This window comes from Homalodisca vitripennis, chromosome 4, assembly GCF_021130785.1.
Source record: "Homalodisca vitripennis isolate AUS2020 chromosome 4, UT_GWSS_2.1, whole genome shotgun sequence".
Classification (NCBI taxonomy): domain Eukaryota; kingdom Metazoa; phylum Arthropoda; class Insecta; order Hemiptera; family Cicadellidae; genus Homalodisca; species Homalodisca vitripennis.
In genome coordinates this window covers 130,351,883-130,368,952 of record NC_060210.1, presented here as the reverse complement: position 1 = coordinate 130,368,952, position 17,070 = coordinate 130,351,883, and the positions used below count along the sequence as shown (strand labels likewise).

The following is a 17,070-nucleotide window of genomic DNA, read 5'->3' as shown; positions in this document are numbered from 1 at the left end:
GCAGTTTTAATATCGTACTAAAATTGCACTTCAAATTACTTGATAACTTTCACGTCCCGACAAAATTTTAAAACCTTATGTATATATATATATATATATATATATATATATATATGTACACACACACATATGTTTAGATTTAATATATTTAAATGTTAAAACTCATGATTAGGCTATAATAATAAAAAATTATGTTTGAATCCGTAATTTATTATCAAACATGATTTAGGCTTGTTACCAAACTCTATTTTTGTAACTTTATCTTCAAATTCCACACACATATTTAGAAACATATATATATAAATATGTGTGTGTGTGTACAAATTGAAAAAATATCTACAAGGACAAGCACTTTGTATTATTGGAAAGAAGAATATTTGTAAGAAAAGTCTGAGTTATAGATAAAAAAGATTAAAATAAAATATTTAAATAGTAATTAAATAATAGTTGTAACAAAAAGAGGCAGAGGGGACAGCTGCTCCTACCAGACAAACACAAAAACCTATACAGTAATCATATGGAACAATACTAGATATGGCACCAGCAAATAATTTGTTGTTTTTACGCACTACATAGTGTTAAAATTATATTTAATTCTCTTAAAATTTCAGTTTCATCCACCTTTTCCATTTAAAAATGTTACAGCCTGAACAAGCATGGTTCCCCCCTCCCAGGGTTTTGATTCAGGGTATGCCTATATCTGAAATAAAACATGTTTGAATTACTGAGTTAAACTTTTTTAGGACATAATGATAATACGGTGCATGTATCTATCATAGTAAGACTACTTGTAGATTTTCACCAACATTATTTGCCAACTATACAGTTCATAATTTTCTACAATACTTAGAGTGCAATTTGATGCATATTTTATACTCTTCGGTTTTCTTTTAGCATGTGAGCTGGTGCACCAGTGAACAACCGAATAAGTAACCTCTATTAATTTTGAGGCTAACCAAAGCAAAATAGCTGAATCACTCAGTTACTTTAAATAACCTAGTTACTCAGTTATTTTTCATTCATTGGTTAAGTTATGTGTCACGTCTTATCACCCACTCACTTTGCTCGCGATTTACTCATTACTACCGTTTATTCACTTGTAACTTGTTACTCAGCCATTTACTCTGTTATTTATCAACCAGTTATTTCATCATTCTTTTATCTACTTTTATTATTTTGTTAAATTATTCGTGGCATCTTACCACTGAAGTGATGATTAATTAAGTTTTAATTGCTCATTAATTTATCTCTTGTCAGTTAATTATTATGACCATAACCATTCTTATTTCTTTATTTGTTTTGATATAACTGAAAGTAATGTTTCTTGGATTGCTGACTAAACATAACCTAACTACCGCAGCCTGGGGTGAAAGATGAATTTTTTAATAACATTTTACTATTTTTTCCTAAATGCGAGCAATAGAGGTTGACTGTAATGTACAGTAGTAAATAATAACAAATTATTTTGTGTTGTACACATTTATTTGTACTTTCTACAAAAGTATATCTATATATTATTAGGTAGTATATAAATAATTACTGTATACAACTTATGCTAAAGAGGTAGGTGATCACTGATACTCTAACAGTCCAGTAGCTTAACACTAAGTTGGTAAATAAATACATACACTCTAGTTTAGTTTCCTTAGATATTAATACTGACTTCTAACTTACGCTCTAAAACTTTTTGTACTTGATGTGTACTGTTGTCTTTATACTTGCTTATTGTCTTAACCAAATACAATTCTCTTTGTTACCTTGATTTACATTTATTATTGTGTTCTTTGTAATTACTCGAGAATAAAAATCTCACTAATTAAGTGACTCACTTAATTAGTTTTTACTATATTTACTGAAGCTGCTTTTTTATCAATTGGTATAGTTGGCACCAGGGGTGCAAGTTATTTTGTTATACGCCACTAAGTTGTTTCTCATCAACGTCCTTGCTTAAAGTGGATAGCAATAGAGCGTGTCCTGGATCATGGACATGTTGAAAAGTGTGGACAATATCATTACAACTACATGTACAACAATCACTTCCACTAGCCTCACTACTGCCCTCTAATAATTAATAATTAAATAAAATCTTCAGACAAACTTGAATCAAACTCCATAACTAAATCAGTACCTGAAAAAAAATATAGAAACTCAATATAACCAGAATTATGACACTTCAATTGGCATCAGTTTTGCTATCTAATTATAATTTGATAGCCAACCTGTAAAACATAGCTTCTAGATATCTTATCTGGTCTTATAAAATAAGATAGGAGTCATATTGAGCTAAGTGGCCACTGGTAGAACATGGATGGTGCTTTTGACCCACTTTATGCAAAGATGTTCAGAGCAGTCGATAATCTGTAATAGATTAGAATGTCATTTATACCATCCAAATGCATTTGAGTTCTTTTTTTCTAAATAAACAATTATTCAAAAAAATAAAGTGTTTGAATGTGTACTAATCAAATCTTTAAAATGAGACATTTTTAATAAACTGATGATAAAAACAAAGCCATGAAATTGTTTTAACCATAACATAGTTCTCATGGAGCTCAAAACCAAGATGGCCGTTAGTACAGGTGGCTTTTAAGAAGACATGTTCAGTAATTACAGGCATTGAAACATGCTTATGTATTTATACGTCCACACCCCATATTCTATTGCTTATACGCACTGATGGTAAAACAACTCTTGACAATTGTTCTTGCCAAAGAAGACATAAAATAAAAAATTCTCACTGGAACTCAGTTCACAGCGCAATCCTATGGATAGACCTAGGAACTACCATTTACCGATCCTAGTTCTTACCTCAGTAAAGTATTTAGGTTTGGATTGTCTTTAATTCATCCAGTGGAAAAATAATGTACTGTAAACTAAAATAATGTGTTTCATTTTATAGAATTGATAACAAAAAGGCCTAAGTAAATATTGTTGTGATCAAGCTCTTCAACAGTTATTTATTGTGATCAAATTAAAAACTAAAAATGTAATGAAACATTTTAAAATCATTACAAATTTTTAATGACCCAACCATGAACCATGTTTTCTTACAAAATATGTTGTTTTCTGTAGGTCTATGCTTCCATGCAATAACACTTGTTAGTGAGGTCTTAGAGACTTAAAACTTAGTACAAATTTTCCACTTCGTCCGAGGAAGAACTCTATTGATTTTGGGTTCAACAGATCACAATTAAGTGTAAAAATAAAACTTTCTAATAAACAAATTAATAAACAAACTAAACACTATTATATGACATTTCATAAAATAAGGCAATAAATGCATTACCACTGCTTCAATCTCTTATGATAATGTGACAGCATAAGTGATGAATTTACTTTGTTGGATTGGTTGGCAAGACTGTTAGGTTCTGTAGGACCCTTCTATACTCCATTGTATGTGTTTATTTTTATCTCCACAAAAAGCTGCAATTTTGTAGACATATACTCTAATCTGTGGAAACTAAGTTTTCATTAATTCATCAATTAAATTCTGTTATTTACAAAAATATTAATAAATTTAAATCCTATAATTAGTCATAAAATAAATATAAACAATACAACACAGAATTCAATAATTGATAACAAATTTATACTAAATTAATATTTTAGTATTCACAAAAATAAACAAGTGTAGATACAAAACTTACAAACAATAATTAATATCTTTCCTTTGGTATAATATAGCTCTACCTAGGACACCAAATATTAACGAATAAGGATATAAAAATAATTTCCAGAGCTCATGGTAGGTAATGAGTATAGTAGTATTACTTAAAGTTATGAGGCGTATTTACATTATAAATAATCTATAATTATGTACAAAATTTACACAGCATAACTAAATTTTTCAATTTATTTGACTACAAATAAAATATTTGTATAGAAATATTACTTTTATTACATGTATACAGATGGATTGGATGTATTTGTTAGTCATTCTCAACCAATAAAATATTTCAAGGTAGCAATTGTTTGCATTTTAGGAAAAATGTAGAAAATGTCAATTATTTCATAGCCTAGACCGAAAATGATCTCTTAAAAATAATGATGTGAGATTTCATGATGATGTAGTTTCTAAATTTTTTATTATAATATTTGCCAACCATTGAATATTTAGGAATATTTAGCATACTGTCCGTATTGTACAAGTTATCCTACATGACATATCTTCATTTTGATATTTAAACCAAGATGACAACCACACATTAAAATATACCTAGCTTATTTTCCAACTTTGCCAGAAGAGATATTTTCAACTTTAGTTGGCAGCTCATTATTTTCTTCAGGGTAAAAATACAACAAAAATAAATGAAAAACAGCCTGTAAAAGATTTGCGCTGAATGAGATTCAGTGGTTTGTACTACAAGCAACTTGATGGAAGGTTAGCAGGTTCAGCTGGCCTGTTGGGTCAGCAAGTTCAGGAGCTCTTCAGGGTCCATGTTGTTGAGGGTGTTGATGTCTATCCCTAAAGCATTAGCGACACTCATCATGTCCAGACCGAAGGATTTTAGTAGTTCTATGAAGTCCATCTCTTCACCTACAAGAAACAGATTGATGTTCATTAGACTTTATAAACTACCTGGAATAAGGAGGGTCAGGATTGAATTATAGTTAAATAAAATTTTCATCTGTTTCTATTAAATCTCAACTGAGTTTTGATTAGGGCAAACCACTTATTCAAACACTTTTCAACTTCAGAGCTAAAAATGTAATTCAAGTCTAAATAAAATTTGATTCATCTCAGATTTGAAATTGTCATTAAGTACAGAATTTAAAATTAATGTTATTAGTTCCAAAACCCTACAGTCTTACCAACTGTTAAGAATAATGACAAGTTTAATGTAATATCTGTATTTTTTAACAAGAGCTCTAATAAATTACTTTATCTAGCAAATTTTCATAGTCCTCCCAATTTTTCTGAGCTCCTAATTCAATACTATCGGTTTGATTCCCGAATGGATGCTCACCTGTGAACGGATTCCGCAGTTTGGGACACGAATGGTTGCATTGCGGCCAAGAGCACCTTTCTATCAGACGATGTTGGCACGCCTGCTCCCTACCCACAGCTGATCTCTGAGGACGCATCTTGTTTCCTCTCCTCTCTAAATCATAGAATTCGTTTAAAGGACACAAACCAGAAACAACTAAAAACTATTGTGAATGGAGGGCTTTTGTTTTGGCAAAAGCAATACTTTATGTTCATGTTAATTATTAACTTCCAGAAGTGCACGACAAAAGTAATATATTAACTAGTTCAATATTACATCTGATGTTAAAAAAAAATATTTGAGTGAATCATCAATAGTGCACTATGAGTGCATCATCAATAGTGCACTATGAGTGCATCATCAATAGTGCACTAAGTTGCGTAAACCAATAGTGCACTATTGATGATGCATCAGTGCATCAATGATGCACTCATAGTTCATCAATCTATTCATTGTGAATAGCTTGATGCAACTTTAGACATATATTATGAGTTTGTGTTTATGCTTCCAAATAATTTATGTAAATAATTAATCATTAATCCTACCTTTTCGCTTCTTTCCTCTGTTCTTATTTCTGTTTTTCCTGCGTCTGCGTTTCCTTTGGGTGGTCTGAGGGGCCCACTGATGGGGGCCTGCAGCTCGGGTTAGGTTCCTGGCTGACCTGCTGTTATACAGGGGTGAGTCGGAAAGCATACTCACTGCACTGGAATCCAATTCACTGATTGTAATAACTAAGTGTGATTCGGTTAATTTAAAAATTAAATAATACACATTGTAGTTTACTTACTTGATATAGACACATTTGTTATAGATTGACATTAAACATAAAAAATGATATTCATCATTGACCTGCAGATTTCAACCATTTTAAAGAAATTTTCCATCACTTTCTCATTTAACTGTTGTGGAATTTGATGGATAAGACTGCGAATATCATCCTTCAGCTTCGGAATCAAGTTTCAAGTTTGGATTGTTTGCGTAAACCATCTTCTTCAAGTAACCCCAAAGGAAATAATCAAGTAGTGTGAGGTCCCATGATCTTGCTGGCCAATGTTGATCTCCGAAATAAGAGATTAAACAGCCGGAAAATTTTGTGTGCAATAACTGCACGGTTTCTCAAGCTGTATGACAAGTGGCCCCAACTTGTTGAAACCACAAGTCATTCAATCGTTATTACCACCTAATCCTTCTAACTACTGTCAAAAATAATCACTTATCATCTACCGATCACGTTCTTCATTGACTGTAACTACATCAACACAGGCATTTTCAAAAATGTTAAGGGCCAACCATGCTGCTAACTCAAAATCCACACCAAACAGATACCTTTTTTGGATGAATTTGAATAGAATGAGGATTTACCATAAATGCAGTAGGTTTGTTTATTTATATAGCCATTGAGAAATGGGCTTCATTAGAAAGGTTGATTCACATAACAGTCATTATTCTGATTATTCTCCAACACCCATTTAACGCATTCACACATTTAATTGCTTGGAATGACGATGAATTGAGTTTAACATTTTCTTGATCACTTGCGCTTGCGGCAATATTTGCTACTAATCACCCACTCCGAGGGCGTACTGGAACATCTAACACTGAACCCATTACATTAAATTTACCACTAACTTTTTTAATTGCCACACGTAGTGGGCAGATAAGGTTACCAAAATCATTTTGCAGTGCTCGAATCAGTTAGTAAAAATTTACCCATTGAAAAAAGGTTTTAACAATTATGACATGTTTTACAATTGAATAATGCTCCACAAAAATTTGTAAAGACAATGCCCAATTACAGATCAGCTGTTTATCTTGTATAAGAGGACAGTGCTGCCAACTAATCCCGTGCAACATACTCAACTTCTTTATCTGTGTACCACTGCATGTGAATTTTCCATTGTATAAAGTAGTGTTGCATGTGTCAGCCTTTTCTGCAAGTCTGCCATTTTTGTCTTCACCTCTTCTACAGATCGAAAATTGGTACTCTTTAATGCACTTTTCACTTTGTTGCACAGGTAGAAGGTGCAAGAGGTGGGATCTTCAAGTAAGGTGAATGTTCAAGCTCAGGAATGTCTTTGTCAACTAAGAGCTGCTTTACAGAAAGTGCATTGTGTGCTGGTACATTGTCTTGGTGGAGAATCTTTGATTTGTTATTCAACACCTTAATATTACTTTTAATCAACTGTGGTCTACTCAAGCATGATGACAACAAACAAGGAAAAGAGAATGAACTTCAGTTTTGGCTTGCTCTGTTGATGTTGGATCCATGGCAATGTTGGTGTGTTCCAATGCATAGATTGATGCTTTGTTTCTGAATTATATTTGAAAATCCATGTTTCCTCATATGTCATATGTTATGACTTTTTTACCGATTCAGGATCTACAGTGAATTGCTCTATGATATCAGAGCAGTTGTCTTTCCTGTTTTGATTATTTGAGATATTTTTATTGCATTTAGGGTGCAAACTTTCTTCATTTACAAATACTCATATAGAATGACAATATTTGTTGTGTCTGCCATCATCCAATTACTTAAACGTTGGTCTTTCTGAAATATTTCTCTAAATTTTTAACAATTTCTTGATATCACAGAACAACCATTCATCTTCAAAATCCTTCCAACCATCAACAAATTGTTTGTGTCACTCTAAATTTTGAGTATGTGACATACAGTTATCACTAAACACCTCCCTAAGCAATTGAAAATATTCATTTGAAGATTTCTTAACTTTACAGCTAATTTGAGATTAATGCTTTAATTTTGTCATCATTGTGACACTCTAATACAACAATTTCATATTCACGCAGCTCTTAAAACAAGTGTAGACAGCCAAAATAACGTGTTTGCTGTTCAGGAAGGATCACATACCATTCACATTCTATCCAAACTCTTGTGTGATAAGTCTTATAGCTACGACATATATTATCCATTTATTTAATTGTCACGTCTTGTATATCACAAAAATTTACCAACGTGTTAGAGCAAAATACTTTATAATACATCTACACTTTATATTCATACAATATGAATTAACACACTCAGTGCGGTGGACCCAATGGTGGGCTGTCCTATGTAAAACAATAACTCAGTGTGGCCCAGCCACTCATGCTATGTGGTTGATTCTGTACCATATTGCTGTTGATGTCTTATGATCTAGAGGTTACTATTCTGTACGTAGGCCTACCTGTCTTTCTTGCGGAAGGAGATGCCTGGAAACTGAATTTGCAACTCCCAGCAGCGGAGGGCCTGAGGCAGTGTGACGTCATCTATACGCAGCACTCTCCAGTCACGCTTCGTCAACACAGAGTGAGAGATACACGATGGTGCAAATACTGACCTAGGCAAGCACAATCAGCTCACGACACAGTGATACAGACAGGAGATACTCTAAGTGCATGTAAATATACACCTGAACTAAGTGAAACCACAAAGTTTTACTATCAAAACATATTAATCACTATACAAAAAAAAAAGGAAAATAATAGAACTAGTCCAAATTTTTCTATAGACTAAATTTAATTCTCAGCGTCATTTTAACTCCTAAAATATTTTATTTAAGATAGTGCAACTGATTTTCAGTTAAAATGCTCTCTTACAGCACCTGGGATGATACTTAAAGAGAGAACAAAGCTCTTGGTTATCAATTGAGTACTCTGTAACGTATTGATAGCTGAAATCTTCTGTCTATCTGTGTCTTAAGAGACTAAAAAATGTCGAAACATATGATCGAGTATCTACTCCTTTCCGTGGTTTCCGAAGGGACCCAAAGTTATATAGTAAGTGGGTGGTACTCACTATGCCTTAGCAGCCAACTAAGTAGTTACGGTGCATAGATTTTGAAGGGAACAATCTGTTTTAACTCTGAGTAATGTATCTCATTTTAGATTATGGAGAAACCCCTCTTTGGTGCACAAGACGACAGCTAGTGGTGATTCTGTTGTGGACATTTGAAGCAGAATTTAAAGATGTGTTTCAATTAATCCTAAAGAAAAACACTTAAAAATAAAGATATCTGTATGTATACAAGTGATGAGTGGAGGAGTGACACATTTCTATTTATAACAAATTTAATTTCTTTAAAAACTATTGTACTAAAAACAAAAAGTTTTTTTCAAATTAAATTTATTTCAAATATGCAGCAGCAATTCATATAATATTTCCAAACATGTTACTCTCTGAAGCTATACTCTATGTACAAATTATAAAAATATACATCTTTATCTTCAACAATATTTATTTGTGCCTGGTTATACAGTATTGCCTAAATTTCATGCTTTAAAGGTTTTTAATTCCTAGTGAATATATTTACATTTTATTTTAATCATATATAGTCTTGTTTGTATTAATAATTACAAAAATTGTTTTTAATAGTAGAGTGAAACATTAGTAAAATCTAAAAATGAAATCCAATACATATGCAGAACCATCTACGATACTCATAATATTCTTCAGAATCATGACTAAGTTATCTTCAATTTATAATCTTAAATCTAAATATTTGAACCATACAAAAATGGTACTGACGTAACGTTTTGGAATGTGTTCCTGAGGCTGTCACCCATCTTGTGGATGTAGTCCCACTGCTGCTTGGTGACCGGAGTGCCCACATTGTCCGCTGTCATCTGGGCCTCATCAAACAGCCATTGGAACACAAACAGTGGTGCTGCAAGCAAAATATCATTACTGTTAATGTCAATTCTTCATATAGGAAGCAAATTAATTAAAATAAATAATTCTTCAAGGATAAATAATCAAATTATATTTTACTACTGCAGATCAAACCCCTCCACACTTTGCCGATTGGCACAGAATGATTAAAAATAGAACGTAAAGTTCTTATTTGTAGAAAAAGCTATAGAGTTTCTAAAAAATAAAAATGGTTAATATTGTTAACAATTTGACTAAAGACACCAAAGTGATACTGTATTAACACAAAATACATCCTTGACTAATCCTTGACTTATGAATTTATTTTAAACAGATATATAAAAAAACTGGTGAATAAAACGCTTTAGCAGTTAAGTTGTAAATCCAGGATTTGTGGTCCAAAGCCCTATATATTACGTGGGAAGTTGCTCAAAGTGATTGTCCATGAACTTACTATCCCAAAAGGGACAACTTCAGTAAGGTATATGGAATTCATCAACCAGTCAATCTGTTTGGGAGAGCCAGTGGCCAAGTGATCTTAGGTTAACTGACTTTGAGTTTGAGGTAGAGATAACACAAGTTCAGACTGTCAGTGACCATTGTATTTTTGATCAGTACTGTCAACTTTGTACGACACTGACTACTCGTTATTCTGTTTGATAAGTTCCTTGAACAGGTCAGTAACCCTTGAGTACGGACAGAATAATGCCAAAAATGAGATCAGCATCTCTTTATGGTTAGGTGTAAGAGAGGACTTAATAGTCCTAACCTCGCCAATTGAGTATGTTTTACGTTGTATTCAATAAAGACATTTTTCATTTCATTTCATCTCTTTTTTTATTAGAGAAATATATTACATAATTCAGATTGTAGCTCATAATAACAACAAAATAATTTAAATTTAATTAAAACATTATCATTGCTTGTAAGAGATGCATAAGAGAAAACTGAGCGTACTTGACAGTGTCTGGTAGAGACGATAGCCAAAATAGCAACGCCATGGCTCATAGCTGTAGACCTCACGGCATTTGGTGGGAATCTGGCCGTCCCACAACAGGATGCCATGTTTGAGCGCATCCACAGGTGCGAGGCCCTCACTGTCGTGCGTGTAGGGTGGCCGATCCAGGAACCAGCCAGAATCGGATATCCCGCGCAGAGCAATGTGCGGGTGAGAGCGCAACACTGCCTTGACTGAGTCCATGTTCAGCATGACTCCCATACCTCCGGCACTGCAATAACATCATTTCACTGACATTATCTGTTGTCAAGTTGGAAAACTAGTAAGCACCACAGCGGTCAAAACTTACTTAGAAATATTAAAGCACTCAATGTTGTAATCTGCATAGTTGTTGACATTGACATGTTATTTTAATTGGAGGCATTAGTGTACAGCTGATGAGGTTTTATTGTCGTGTATTTATGTTGTAGGACAATCAGTCCTTATTGGCAGAAGGACCTTAAGGTATGCAATCGGTTTCGGTTTGGTTAACTTTTAGAAATTGTATAGATACAGTCCTTCTAAGAGTCCTTCTTTGAAGACAGTAAAGATAGATAAACAATTTTAACATCCATGTAGAATTATAAAGATTTATTGTAGTAATTTTAGACAATTTAGTAACCAGATGCGATGAAAACAGCTGAAGTCAACGTTTCAAATATTTTCCAGTGTGTTTATAATATATTTAAGGAAATTACATGTCAAGTATTGAAATATGACTCAAGCAAATTACAGTTTAAATTAAATATAAATTAAAAAAAGTAAATGTTTTCTAATAAAACATTACTGAAAGAAATTACACATTGTTTTAAATGAAACATATAACTTCAGTCATATTTCATAAATCAAAATTTCATTTCACAGATATGGACCAAATCATTTCTTAAATCGCCTACACTTTGTTGTGAATATTTATTAGATTTCAGTTTATCATACAATTAATTAAAAGTTTTCTTTATATTATTGATTTGCTTGTAGTTTTTTTGCTTTGGAAATACATACAATAGAAACATGATGGGACCATTTTTGATCCTAGTCTTGGATTTAATGAGTCCATACATAACAACAACATATTATAATAATTAACAATATTAAGTTAACCTAGTTACCAAATCTTAACATTTTTGAAATGGATGTAAACTGTTTATATCAACTTTTAAATCTGATTACTAAACTCATATTTACTGAAATTGAATTTGGGGGGAAAGATGATCGATTAGATCTCAGATTTTCCGGAAACTCAAGAAGTTTTATCAGTACACCATACTAACACTGCATTGTTATTCTGACAAAGAATCTAGCTTACGGGTATGCCAGAGTTTCATTTCACAGATTCATAATGATAATAGTTCCTTTAACCTATTTTTTTATTAGAACAATGAGAATTTTAAATGGTACATCTATAGTTATGTGCAGTAATAATATACCTGCTGCCGGCCAGAAGCAGAGAGACACCTGACTCCATGCCGCGGGTAAGAAGGTCCTTGACGACCTGTTGTACTATAACAGCACCCATGAAACTGAACTTTGAGTCTGAGCTCGGGTCGGCACGCCTGCGCCCACTCCACACGTCACTCGAGCAGTATGGAACAAACCTGTTACAATCAAAGACATTAGTACCACAGACATCTTGCTGGAATACAGTTCAGAGTGCTATCATATGGCTACATTACATAGCAAATAATAATGTAAAACTAAATTAATAAAAGACTCAATAAACAAAAACGTAACATACTTAAGACATAAGAACAAACTGGCAATTGTAAGACAATTAGTGTACATTTAACATGCATGTAAATATATGTAATAGGGTTGGACTCAATATAAGTATAAAAAAACACAAAAATACATTTATTTTGTATGTCAAATTAAGTCTGGCATATGGATTGAGAATGTTTGTTACATTTGCGTCACATATCACGATTCTTGGTAGCAGTGCTACCTCAAAATTACGGAGTAACACAAATAATTTTCTCTGCTAGCTATCATCCGTGAACCACTTCACTATAAGACAATTATATGTGTAGGTATGGTGGGAAGGGCTGATTCAGTGTGAATGTCGAGTTTAGCTCCAGTTCACCTTCCTCTTAGTGCAGCATCTGGAATGGCATTGCCACAGACTTGACTCCTGGAATCTAGAATCATATTCGTCTAAAGAGTTCCAAAAAACAATTTAAGAAAATTTATCCTTTTTATTTTAAGATTTATTATAAAGAATTTTGATTTTTGGCAAAGCTCAGACTCAACTTCAGATTACTGTAGCACTGCAAAACAAAATTGGAGCCATTTATAAAATTACTGGTTACAGTCAAACATGTAGAATCTTATTTACAATTCATTAAATAAAATTAAAATTGTAAATAAAATGGTGTAAGTTTACTGTTGTTTGGAATAATAATAATTTTTTTTAACTCTTAGAGCATAACATAAATGTATGGAGTCACCAAAGTAGCCCAATTATAGCATATCGAGAGTTAATACAGACAACTAGTGTGAAACAGTTGATTTGGGGTTTTCATCATTTGGTTTTGGTTGAAATATGTTATTTATTTATCCAATTACTCAAACACAATAGTTGGTTCCTGAGTCTGATTCTTATTGATTTACCAGAGACTTTTCCTGCCATATAGTAATATTTTATTAGCCAAGTGCTCATACTTACACATGGTTAGCATTCCACCAATACGGATTTTCTTCGGGATTCGAAGATAATAAACCTCCAACTGAAAATGAAATGTATACATTTGATTCAAGCTTTAGAATGTGCAAAGAATTTTGTCAATATTTTATTGTTTTTTTACACAACAGCCAGCATAAAACTATTTCATAACTCTAATAAAACTTTAAAACAAAAAGTTTTAAACATTCAACTGAGATGCATTTAGTATGTTGTAATATAAAGAGTTTAATATGTTAAACCTAACCTCTAAGTTACTTTTTTTTAGATATGAAGCATTCACTTTAAATTATCGCATATTAATTATGAAACATAGTTTTAAAATGCCAATGTTATCTATTGTTAATATCTCAGGATATAAGATATTTCATACATATTTGAAACAAGAAAACTTTGATTTAAAGTAGTAGTTGTGTGTTGAAATCTTTGCATGTCACATGTAACTATTCATCCACCTGAGTAGTGTTAAAAAGTTTTTTTTTATCAAAAGAATAAGTAATTTTATGAAATAAGTAACTGTGATATCAATAAAATATTAGATAGAGAGATATAGGTTATACGTAATCATAAAAATAGGTGAATTTCAGTTATTGTGTGGTCTCTGTTATAGGGATGCATATAAAGAAAGTGAATTTATTTTTATTATATAATTCAACAAGTACCATTTAGTGCTAACGTTCTTGTGATACAGTTACAAAAACCTTTCCAAAATAGAAATGGGTTCAAAATATTATCTTTCACACAACAGACATTACATTACACATTAGATTATACGTATACTTTAATTTTGTAACCAACACTGACCTACCGTTTCTGGTTTCCGGCCACTGCCTAGATGACATTAGATGATTCATCCGATGCCATCGATTATGGCAGCTCCTCTGATCATAGCAGTACCAACCTCCTGCAAACAAAAACACAAGAGTCAATAATCTTTCTACTGATATGGCTTTACATGTAAAGTGTATTAAGCAATTTAAAGAATAATTTAACAAATAACACAAATTTGTGAAACAAATGAGTGTTTGTCTATGTCTATGTAATGAAAGTAATAAAAAATATTGCTTATTATAATAGAGGAAATAGTTAGTTAATATTTTACTCAAGGATGTAGCCAGTGAGGGGTCCAAGGGGTTCGGACTCCCAAAATTTTCAATTAATTTTTTAGTAAACAATTATTACTATTTAAATAATTCAGTATTACTGACATACACTGTTGAAAGATCATTCTCTACAAAGAAACGGGTTAGGAACTTTTTAAGGATCAAAATGGGGCCTTACTCTCTGTCCACTATGGTAAAATATCAGTTATCTGGAGCCCATCCCCCAAAATTATTCCGTGGCTACATTCTTGATTATACTACAATAATACACAGGTTTGTTCTCAAAGCTGTATTTTAATACTTAATTAAGTATTAATTGACAAATTATATACCATTCGTGAAAGAGTAAAAACCTTGTACAATATTTGAAATGTATATCATAAGAGTCAAACTCTAGACTGAAACTATTGAAGAATTTTTCACAGAACTTAAGAGTATTTTTTAGGTTAGTAACATAAATTCTAAGTTTCAGGCCAGCTGTTATAATAAATTGAATGAAGATTTGGAATTACTGACCTTCCAAAAATATGATCCACCTCCTACTGCCGTGGGATTGTCTCAAATAGTATCTGTAAAAAAAGTACAAATACATTTTTTATTTGTATTATGAAATGATTTGTTTGATGTAATTGATAATAATAAAGTAATACACATGCTATGTCAATATGGTATGAATATTTGTATCCATGTTACAAATCACACATCAACATTTGTTAGTTGCATATTTTTAAAACACAGAGACAATTTAAAATTGTATGTCATGCATATATTACAGCCTGCTCCTATAATTCTGTACCTTTATTATTTATATAAATTACAAAATACCTTTCCAACTAATGCAGGAAATTATAACATATGGTAAACATACTGGGATAAGAAAAACAATAAAAAAAGTATTAAATAACAATTATTGTACTGAAATATTTGATTTTATATTAATTGAAAATTTTATAGTAAGCCTACTATTTGTTTTGTGGGATTATTGTTACAAATTTTTAAAATATTATAAAAACACATAGAAAAATGAATGCTAACATTCCCATTTGTTAATCTTTGTTACACACTCTTTCATAAAAAAAACATGTAAACATTCCTTCTGATAAAACTAACCAAATTAATTTTAAACAAATAAATGTTTATTTTAACAAAATTACTAATTTAGTGATTTTAAGCAGAGCTACCTACACAGTGACAAAAAAATTACATTTTCTGACCACAATAATACAAATATAAAATTAAGTAGTAATTTTAATAATTTTTGTTAATTTACTTTTATTATTTAATTTGTATTTAGAATTGTATCTTATAGAGTATTTAATATATGTATAATATAGTATAATATAACTATTAACCGACATATTAAACAAAATTTTATATTTAATTTTATCTTAGTAGATACAATTTTCATTCATGTAAATTCATCCTACAATTTTATATTGGATAATACAAGTATATCATGAACTCAAACTTCTAGATACATTACAGATACTAGTTCATAAATAACACATTACCTAATACTTGTACATAAATAACAATTTTTTGTTAATTTTAGTAACATTAATTACTCATACTTGTTGGTTTATGCAAATTAAAAACAGTTCTCATAAATAAATTGAAATAAAAATTGTAAAAACAAGTTGAGGTCATTGTTAATATGATCCTGAGGGAATGAGCTAACTTAACTGTAATCAAAGTGGGGTAGCCCTACTAACCCCGCAGGGGAGCCATCATTGCAGACCGAATCTCCTGTCAGGTTGACTCGATTCAGTCCCTTCGGTTCTGTCAGCCCGCAACAATTGGCCAGTACCTGCAAAATTGAAAAATTCAAGATCAAATATATTAGTGATATAAAATTGGTTTAACAAATAAAATAAGTTAAACAAAGACTTTTAAAATTCTAAATTTTCAAGACTAAAAATATGCAAAATACTAATCATTTTATGAGCTAAACAGTTTCATTTCAAAATAAAATCGTTCTGTCAACAAAAAATACTGGGAAAATCTCCAGATCCAAGATTGAAATTGAACAGATAGCTAAAGCTGGAACTGCAGTCAAGTGCTTATTATAATGTTATCAAGTTAAAGAGCAAATGAGAGAAAGATTTTGAGACTAGAGCCTCCTTGCATTTTACAATATACTAGAGAATGAATAAAAAAAGCCTCTGGAGCTATTAAATCTAATTGGACAGGTCAGTGAAACCAACAAAAACTAAAATTTCAGGGAAGAGGTTAAAATATCGGACAAGTTTCAAAAAAGTTATCTTATGGAAATTTTTAGACATGTGCTTAGAAGCTCAATTTTAGGCAAAATTTAATTAGTAACGTTTTCATTTTTTAATAAATTATACAGGCAATGATTTGAAAGAAAATTGTTCAACTTGTCAGAATTGTTATAATTTGTGTTTTAACTTACTAGTTAAAAATGTTTCTTAGGAACACTAAACTAGATAAAAACAACTCCAGACAGTTTTTTTAAAGAATCTTTTTAATGTGAAGTAATACAAATATTTTATATTCAGTTTATTGATTTTACTATCAATCTAATTACCTCACATAAAATTATTAAGGAGGTACCCTCAGAATGTCTGTAACCTAATTACCACAGTTACAGTAATGAAGGATGTACCCTTAGGTTATATCCATATTTAATCATAGTA

General features: G+C 31.5%; 1 protein-coding gene across 1 annotated transcript; it reads right to left on the bottom strand.

Annotated features, from left to right (window-relative positions):
* Positions 1 to 1,481: 1,481 nt before the first annotated feature.
* Positions 1,482 to 17,066, bottom strand: LOC124361192 (palmitoleoyl-protein carboxylesterase NOTUM). The gene is made up of 12 exons (XM_046815232.1): positions 17,040 to 17,066; positions 16,126 to 16,220; positions 14,930 to 14,982; positions 14,119 to 14,214; positions 13,296 to 13,356; positions 12,061 to 12,228; positions 10,594 to 10,865; positions 9,514 to 9,652; positions 8,174 to 8,326; positions 5,534 to 5,691; positions 4,968 to 5,102; positions 1,482 to 4,537 (listed from the first exon to the last, which is right to left on the bottom strand). Exons 1-12 carry the CDS (start codon positions 17,064 to 17,066, stop codon positions 4,392 to 4,394), a joined length of 1,503 nt encoding a protein of 500 aa, XP_046671188.1. The 3' UTR covers positions 1,482 to 4,391.
* Positions 17,067 to 17,070: the final 4 nt, after the last annotated feature.

What these genes read in the sequence shown, in the direction of transcription:
- LOC124361192 (XM_046815232.1), bottom strand. Translation starts at nt 17,066, where the DNA reads ATGATTAAATATGGATATAACCTAAGG. An exon ending in GTGGATCATATTTTTGGAAG is followed by an intron (nt 14,215 to 14,929) that starts GTCAGTAATTCC and finishes TTTTGTTTGCAG; the next exon opens with GAGGTTGGTACTGCTATGAT. An exon ending in TGGTGGAATGCTAACCATGT is followed by an intron (nt 12,229 to 13,295) that starts GTAAGTATGAGC and finishes TGATTGTAACAG; the next exon opens with GTTTGTTCCATACTGCTCGA.